This window comes from Urocitellus parryii, chromosome 7 (genome assembly GCF_045843805.1).
Source record: "Urocitellus parryii isolate mUroPar1 chromosome 7, mUroPar1.hap1, whole genome shotgun sequence".
Taxonomy (NCBI): Eukaryota; Metazoa; Chordata; class Mammalia; order Rodentia; family Sciuridae; genus Urocitellus; species Urocitellus parryii.
In genome coordinates, this window is record NC_135537.1 from 129,505,992 (window position 1) to 129,513,804 (window position 7,813).

General features: G+C 49.5%; 3 protein-coding genes across 3 annotated transcripts; 1 reads left to right on the forward strand and 2 right to left on the reverse strand.

The window, feature by feature from the left end:
* Positions 1-539: 539 nt before the first annotated feature.
* On the reverse strand, positions 540-4,760 carry Cyb5d1 (cytochrome b5 domain containing 1). Its single transcript, XM_026390529.2, has 4 exons — positions 4,485-4,760; positions 4,306-4,382; positions 3,951-4,169; positions 540-3,354 (listed from the first exon to the last, which is right to left on the reverse strand). The coding sequence occupies exons 1-4, from the start codon at positions 4,642-4,644 to the stop codon at positions 3,124-3,126; spliced, it is 687 nt and encodes a 228-aa protein (XP_026246314.1). The 5' UTR covers positions 4,645-4,760; the 3' UTR covers positions 540-3,123.
* Positions 4,761-4,881: 121 nt separating this feature from the next.
* Naa38 (N-alpha-acetyltransferase 38, NatC auxiliary subunit) lies at positions 4,882-6,079 on the forward strand. Its single transcript, XM_026390530.2, has 4 exons — positions 4,882-4,981; positions 5,080-5,373; positions 5,566-5,749; positions 5,921-6,079. The coding sequence occupies exons 2-4, from the start codon at positions 5,293-5,295 to the stop codon at positions 6,031-6,033; spliced, it is 378 nt and encodes a 125-aa protein (XP_026246315.1). The 5' UTR covers positions 4,882-4,981; positions 5,080-5,292; the 3' UTR covers positions 6,034-6,079.
* Positions 6,080-6,635: 556 nt separating this feature from the next.
* Positions 6,636-7,704, reverse strand: Tmem88 (transmembrane protein 88). Its single transcript, XM_026390569.1, has 2 exons — positions 7,469-7,704; positions 6,636-7,266 (listed from the first exon to the last, which is right to left on the reverse strand). Exons 1-2 carry the CDS (start codon positions 7,676-7,678, stop codon positions 6,997-6,999), a joined length of 480 nt encoding a protein of 159 aa, XP_026246354.1. The 5' UTR covers positions 7,679-7,704; the 3' UTR covers positions 6,636-6,996.
* Between the last annotated feature and the right edge of the window lie 109 nt (positions 7,705-7,813).

Sequence of the window (7,813 nt, forward strand, 5' to 3'; positions counted from 1 at the left end):
CTATCATAAAAATTTGTGAATTTTTTATTCCTTAACTCTGATACCTTGCCCCATATGTCCACACCTATAAAGAGGACCCATATTCACCCTTTCTCAAGAGTTACTTCTCAAACTACACTCTCTTCCTGACATGTGCTTATGGGGAAAATTTTAAAATAAGGAAAAATCTAATGCTACCAGAATGGTGCCCATGTAGTTTTTCCTTTTTTACCCTGATCTTTCCCTCCTGCTACAAATCTCCAAGGGCCACCTTCAATGCTAACTTGTTTGGAACCTAAAGGGTTTTCTTTTCTCCCAGAGGCTTTCCCTGACTCTGTAGGCAATTGCAGCCACCTGGTGGCCATATGGGAAAAGGACAGATTGAGTGTCCCAAAACATCTCTGGTGAGGAAGAATTCAAGGAATAACTTTCCTCTTGGGTATATGGGAAGCAGGGAAAAAGAAACCTGTGGATAGAAACTGTGACACTTATTATATCTCTTGGTTCCATCATTGCCTCCCACGCACTAGTCATTACAAACAGATTAATTCCTTGATATCTGAATTCATTCAATCAATATTTATTGAACAGCAACTATGTACCCAGCAATGGGAATACAGCAAAGACAAAATATATAAGATCTCTGCCTCCATGAGCTTACAATCTAGCAGTCAGCTGGTAACATCTATAATTTTACAATAGTTATAAGAACCTGACAAATTAAATGTGCTGAGAAGACTTAACAAAAAGTCTAGATCTATATTGAAAAATCAGAAAAGGACTGCCTGAGGAAGAAACATTTAGGATGAGCTAAGTGGAAAATGGAAGGGTGTGGTGAGCAGAGAGAACAATCTTTGTGAAGGCTTTGAGGAAAGAAGATACTTTATGAAGGCCAGCCATGGTGTCTGAAGCACAGGCAACAAAGAGGTATATTATGAGACGAGACATGCAAGGTAGGCAGGGCCTTATTTATGCAGGGTCTTTTAAATTAGTGTTTTATTCTAAAAGCAAATGGGAGCCACTGAAATATCTGAGCAGGAAAGTGAGATGTTGAGGTTTGTATGTCACTCTGATGATAGCATATAGAAGACAGAAGTAGAAATGGAAGGACAGGTTAGGAAGTTTTCCCAGCTGTCTAAACAAGAAGTGTTGGTAATTCAGAGAAAAGAAGATAGATTCCAGTGATATTTATCAGATAGAATCTACTTGGTGAGTGTCTGGGTATGTGAAGAAAGGTGTGTGTTTCTGGCAAGAGGTACTAAAGTAGGATACTCTGGAAAAGGGACAAATTTGGGCAAATTAAGCACATACCATAGGCACAGCCTTTGAAGCTGGCAACAAGAGGAACAGCATAGCTTCGATTCTCAAATAATTTAAGGTTTAGTTGAGCAAACAAGATACATATGAGATCATTGCAGAGTTGATTAAATATCACAATTATTGATCCAGATAATTCAAGGATTCTTTCATTCCATAGGACTAGATTCTATCAATCCCAATGAATTCAGAAACCTGAAGCCAATAGGGATAACCCCATCTTTGTTCATGCTTCTCATAGCCACTTAGAAAACTTCTGTGCAACCCACCCAATGTCTCTAGAGACCACCTTCCTCTGAGCTGGGTTCAGGACCCAACCAGGAAGATGTACTAAACTCTCCTTGGTTCATTTTTGCCTGCTGCTGCCAGTAAGTTCACCTGTCCTTCTCCATTTCCCTCCCCTGCTTAGGTTACAAGGGGTGAAATCTAGCCATTGCTCCTTGTTGGTTCTCTTTTGGTCATTGGGAATTGTCTACCTTACTTAGTTCTCTCTTTACATGTCCCCTGTCAAGTCACCTCTTTTGGAATTAGAATCTTTCAAAGTCAACCCTGTTTTCCTCACCTCCTCTAAGTGGAAAGGTCCACAGGTGAAAAAGATGCCTCTGTTGTGCTCCCTCACCAATATAACCCAATCTACAGGCCCTTTTCCTACTCCAGTTTTTCTAGGAGTTAATAAATGCCCACAACTTTGCCTCAAAAAAGTAAGAAGAGAAATTTTACTATGGAATGAACAAGAAGCAATAGCTGTTGAGGCTTCAACAGCTATTCCTAAAGAGGTCTTCCTGGCTTACTCTTTGCCTCTGGAGTACTCTGCTGATTAACTCTTTCCCAACACAGTAACTGCTGACTAATCAATAGGCCTACAGTTTCTTATTGTGCAACAAATTCAGGACAAACCCAAATACCAAATACTTGGTCAGAGGCAGCATTTTAAAATGTTACCATGAAGTTAAGAGATTGAGAACAGTCCCTTTAGCCTTTGGAGTTGGGCAGACTTGGATTTGCATCCTGACTCTAATGGTAACTAATATCTCTTTGCTAATGAACACTTCTAAGTTTCAAAAGCCTTATCTGGGAAATAGTGTTAATAGTATTCACTTTATGGGGTAGTTGTAGTAAAGAGGGTGAATAAAGTACCTATTATAATATCTTGACTGGATTATCTGATGACCATTTATTTCCTTTCTTTCCCTTGGGTTTCAGCTACTAAATACTTTTCTAAAAAGACAATAAGGGGGGCAGGAAGTGGGTAAGTGCTAGGGAATGATAATAGCCTAATTACATTGTTATATTGTATGCATGTATGTAACAACAAATTATCATGTACAACTACAATGCACCAATAGAAAATATGGAAAGAAAAATTTAAAAAAGAGACTAGCCAGGTTTTATGGTCAATGATAGTCATTTCCTACTCCTATCTTTGTAGATCCCATCTTTCTACAGCCATCTCATTTCTGCCATTGCCGAAAATGTTCCTCCACCCCTCATCCTTGTGTAGGATTTCTTTCTCTTACTATCACCTTCTACCTGAGCTCCATTTACCTCTTCTCCCCTACAACTCCCTATCCAAGATACTGTGCCTTCTTGTGTCATCCCTAAAGACTAATCCACTTCTAGCGTTCTCCCTAATTTTCGCAGAGCAAATCAGAAGGGAGCCAGAGAATAAGATTCATACTTCAGAAGGTCACGAGAACTACAGTCCAGATCCCAAAGGGGAAAGGAGGTCTGAATCCAAGCACCCCACACCCTCACCTCTTTTCCTCAAGGACAGAAAAAGGCAAACTCAAAGTATGTCTTAATCCAGACAAGCACACATCTCCTTTCCTATAGCTCTGTGAGGTCATCACTGAAGTAGAGCAGTATTGCAGGTATGTAGTGTGTACCATCCATTTTGAGATAGTCAAATTCTTCCTCCTCATCCTGGATCCCATTCTCTTCCAGGGTATGATCCATGTTCAGGGTCTTCCCTTCATATTTCCACGTGTAGCTGGCAGCATGTGCATTATAGGGAAGATATCGGTGTAGGATTTCCCACATTGACTCCAGAGCCCCCACCTGGAGAACATGGAAGCACCCACCTCCAGAATTCTGGATGGAACATATGCTCATGCACACGCGTGCGCACACACACAGAGCAAAGGCCAGGAGCCCAAGATATACAGAGCTAGGATCAGAACGCCTCCTTTGGCAGATAGTAGCTTCAGGCACTCCACAGTCCCAGAAATAAAGTTGGAAGTTTCAGCATGCAATGAAGGGTGCCAAAATCCTGTCATCTTTATGGCAAGCCACTTCTAACAAACAGATGGCCCCAAAGGGTCAAAGCTAGTGTCCTCTCACTTTATCCTTGGCATAAAATAGTCTTAAGAGTCCAAAACTGTCCAAAACAGCCTGTAAGAGCCTCCAAGGACAACCATTACTAAGATGCTAACCTGGACTTATGAAGGAATGTCTTGTACCCTGTAACCAAGACACTCCTAGAATTCCCAACCCTGGAGACCTATGTGGTCTGCTTTCCTCAGTCACCTCAATTTAAAAGAGAGAAAATTCAGTTCTCACCCAGTTATGGCAAACTGATGGCCTGAAGATCTCTTTGGAGATCTCCTGAAAGTATCAGTTCCTTCCCTAACCTGTCCCCAGGCACCAGATCTCACCTCCAGTATGTGCTGCTGCGACGTGAGAGTGTTAATGATGCGAATATTCCGGGTCTTGGCAGACAGCTTCCCCACCTCGTACTGCGACCCTTTCCACCAGGGATTCCCAAAATCATTGGCCCAGTCCGATCGCGGCAGCTGAGGTGGGACGTGCACGAAACGGCCCCGCGGGGTGCGGTACCTCAGGCAACCAGTCAGGGGATCTATGTGCTTGCGGATCTTTAAAGAAGGGTTTGAGTTTGGGGTGAGGCTGGGCGCGGATCCTAGCCGTGACTATTTCAGATTCCAGCTATTTTCCGCTTTTCCTCCCTATCACCGCTTCCCCCACCAAACCCCATGTTCCAACAGAACTTACGTCTCCGGTGTTTGGATCAAACCAGTGGCTGATGTCCTGGCCTGCAACTTCCACAATGGGTTTCAGCAGCAGGTTCCCTGGGAAGGAGGAGCTGTTGTCAATGCTGGCTACCCAAGAACCAGCCCCGCCTACCTCCACCCCACACACAACCCAGTCCTGGTCCAACCTGTGTCCCTTACCCTTGTACTCCTGAGCCAATGGCGTTAGGTCGTACACGTATCCCAAGTAAGACACCCAAAGGTCTTCGGGCTGGTTATGTCTGGCCACTTCTTCCGGCGTGAAAAAGCGACGCTGGAAGCCCTCAAACTCTGGCCCAGCCACTAGGCCCCGGCGCGGCATGGCTCTCTCTCTATCGGGCACTGGGTCCCTTGGCTGCTTCCTCGCTCCTCAGAGCACGCGCACATTCTCCGCGTCCAGGAGCTAAGGTGAGCGCGTTTACCCGCTCACATGGAAACCATTGTCCTTTCCCGGCCACCGTCCACTGAGATTAAACACTGTGAGGGCGAGGAAAGGCTTGGTCTGCGAGCTCACGGGAAACGTAGTCTGATTCCGACATTGGTCACATAAACATTGAATAATTTGAGTTCCAGGGAAAAGCGAACACATTCCGTTTTAATCCAGAGGTCTGGGCTACACGGGATATAGAGGAAGAACTATTTTAAGGCAGAAAAACAAGGTGAGGAAGCAGGATGGAAGAAGGTATTCCCGCTAAATTTCTGAGTTTCTGAAAGATGTGTAAGAAAATAACAGGTAAATTTCTCGCGATATTTTAAGACATCCGGCGTAATAGGTCTCGGTGAACCATTGCCCAGGAATAGAAGCTCGCGAGATTTCTGCAGTTGCCGAGGAGACGAAGAGGAGGAGGAGGAGGAGGAGGAGTGGTGATCTCGCGAAAGGAAAGACGTCGGGAGCGCTCGCGAGATCTCAGACCACCGGACCCGAAAGGTTTTTAGGAAGTTTAAGGGCCCAGAGGGGCCCGCGGGGCAAATGGCTGGAGCTGGGCCGACCATGCTACTACGAGAGGAGAATGGATGTTGCAGCCGGCGACAAAGCAGTTCCAGCGCCGGGGTTAGCGTGGGCTCGGGTTCTGAGATTGAGGGGCAGTCGGGCAGCAAGATGGGGGGGACGGGGGGGGGGGGGAACTGCAGCTCCCAGCAGCCTCTGGGCTTCTGAGTGCCCCGTGGGTTGCCGGGAGCTGTGGTTTCGCAGACTGGCGGGCAGCAGAGACTGCAAGGTCTGAGTGTATTCCGCCCGGAGCAGGACTCGGATGGGGAGCGCGAGGACTCGCCGGCTGCGCGTGCCCGGCAGCAATTAGAGGCGCTGCTCAACAAGACTATGCGCATTCGAATGACAGATGGACGGACACTGGTCGGCTGCTTCCTCTGTACCGACCGCGACTGCAATGTCATCCTGGGTTCGGCGCAGGAGTTCCTCAAGCCGTCGGGTCAGTGCCCAGGGGATGCACACCCGCTTGGGAATGTGGCGGAAGTTCATGCAAGGCATTTTCCCTCAGGGTCTGACAGCACTCCTTGTTTTGTGGGGCGTGTTTTCGTGGCTCAGAAGGGGCGGGACCGACTTTGGCCTGCCTCCCTGATGCTCTGACCCTTCTTTCCAGATTCCTTCTCTGCCGGGGAACCCCGTGTGCTAGGCCTGGCCATGGTACCGGGACACCACATCGTTTCTATTGAGGTGCAAAGGGAGAGCCTTGCAGGGCCTCCGTATCTCTGACCATAATTAGGCATGTCTTTCAAACCTCATTAAATTTATGACTGATGTGCGTTGTGTCTGTGTAGCTTCGATGCCAGGATAGAGAATACACCCAACCCCTAGAAACGGGAGTTTATCTGATGCCAAGAGCATTTTCAATCCTCCCCCAACCTTACGCCCAGGGGTGCCAAAATTTCCCTTCAGTTCGAGGTTGGGGATGGGGAACAGGCTGTAGACCAACAGAACCTGGGGTGGACCCTAGCATCTTCCCTCCCACGCTCCTGCTCCAGAATTGTGGCGGGAAGGGGTGTCATCCTGCTCCGGAAGGCCCATTGTTTCCCGCCCCGGCCTGGCAACACTGAGTTCCTCTATGCTGGGGTCAGAGAACGGGCTCGATCCCCAAGGGGAACCGGGTAGGCGGGGGGTGAAACAAGGCCCCCTCTACTATTGATGTGGAGGTGACTTTGGGGTCAGGGACAGAACTCTGGGATCTAACCGGGAAGAATGGACAAATGCAATAAGGAAATGCCAGGAGGCTGAAAGATGCTTCCCGCCTGAGTATTTGTAATCTCAGGAAATCGTTTCCTGCTCCTGGGCACCCCTCTGCTCACAGCACACTCCTGTTCATAAATTCTTTATTGATGTGTCTTTCTTCACCTCCAGCATTGCCCCTCAGCCCTGTAAAATTCTAGAGGAGCTGAAGCTGAAAAGGATGGCACAGGTTCAGTTGTCCTGATCACGTTAAGGGAGTGGGAAGGTCCAGCCCAGATATTCACGATTCAAATGTGGGTAGTCACAGGAAAGCAGTTTTTCCGGGGCGTGGGAGTTTTCGCCAGCACTGGGGTCCAAAAATGTTGCTGTCCCCCAAATGGATGCTAGAACCCGGCTCAGGTTGGGGTGGGGGTAGGGCAGAAGATCCTGGCTTCGAGTCCTTGGGCCCCACGGGAAGGGAGGACGGCACTAGTGTTCTTGACTCGAGGCTCCTCAGACCCAAACCTTTCCCGGCGTAGGAACGGCTTGGGACCCTGGTGAGCCCCGGGTTTGCCGCGGCTGCGGGGCCCGCCGGCGCCGATAGAGGGCCCGGCTGTAAGGCACGAGACAGTCGGCCAGGCGGAGGCGTAGACAGAGGCGGCGGTAGCTGGCCAGGGCAAGCACGAGCAGCGGAACGAGGAGTAGGAATCCGGTGACCAGCAGGGCGGTGAAGCCCGGGTCCCGTAGGTGCGCGGTGCAAGGGGGTGCCTGAGAGCGCAGGAACTGGGAGGAGAAGAGGCGTCAGGCCCAGGTCGACCTGAGCCACATGGTGCCCAGAGTGGGAACAGCCCAGCCCACGGAGTGGAGGGGAGAAGTTGTAGCCCATAGACCCCGCCGCCAGCATCACCACACTGGACCGTGCCACACGCGTGGACACACACACACACACACACACACACACACACACAGAGGGGTGCACGCTTACCTGGGAATGGCAGAGGAAGCCGAAGCCTAGCATGGTGACAGCGGGTAGCAAGATGGTCCCCAGCACCAGCGCCAGCAGGAGTAGATTGAAGGCAGCCACCATTAGGTTCTGAGCAGTTACCAGCACAGCGCAGGCCCAGCAGTCCAGGGGATCGCGGGGCTCTGGGCTGCCGCCGAGAACCGGTCGCTGCGCCCCGGGGACATCCGCCATGGCCTGGCTGGCTCTCGCCAGCCTGGGCCTCGGCCCTTATAGCCCTCTTTCCTGCCCCTCCCCCGACCCATCCTCTCCCCACCCCACCCCCCCTTATCCTGGAATGCGGCTCTAGGATTAGGCACCCCCATCCCA

Coding starts and splice junctions, on each gene's coding strand:
- Cyb5d1 (XM_026390529.2), bottom strand. CDS start 4,644: ATGCCGCGCCGGGGCCTAGTGGCTGGGCCAGAGTTTGAGGGCTTCCAG. Junction 4,170..4,305: donor TTGATCCAAACACCGGAGAC/GTAAGTTCTGTT, acceptor CCTTCTTTAAAG/ATCCGCAAGCACATAGATCC. Junction 3,355..3,950: donor CGCAGCAGCACATACTGGAG/GTGAGATCTGGT, acceptor CATGTTCTCCAG/GTGGGGGCTCTGGAGTCAAT.
- Naa38 (XM_026390530.2), top strand. CDS start 5,293: ATGGCTGGAGCTGGGCCGACCATGCTACTACGAGAGGAGAATGGATGT. Junction 5,374..5,565: donor AAAGCAGTTCCAGCGCCGGG/GTTAGCGTGGGC, acceptor CGCCCGGAGCAG/GACTCGGATGGGGAGCGCGA. Junction 5,750..5,920: donor GGAGTTCCTCAAGCCGTCGG/GTCAGTGCCCAG, acceptor CCTTCTTTCCAG/ATTCCTTCTCTGCCGGGGAA.
- Tmem88 (XM_026390569.1), bottom strand. CDS start 7,678: ATGGCGGATGTCCCCGGGGCGCAGCGACCGGTTCTCGGCGGCAGCCCA. Junction 7,267..7,468: donor GCTTCCTCTGCCATTCCCAG/GTAAGCGTGCAC, acceptor TTCTCCTCCCAG/TTCCTGCGCTCTCAGGCACC.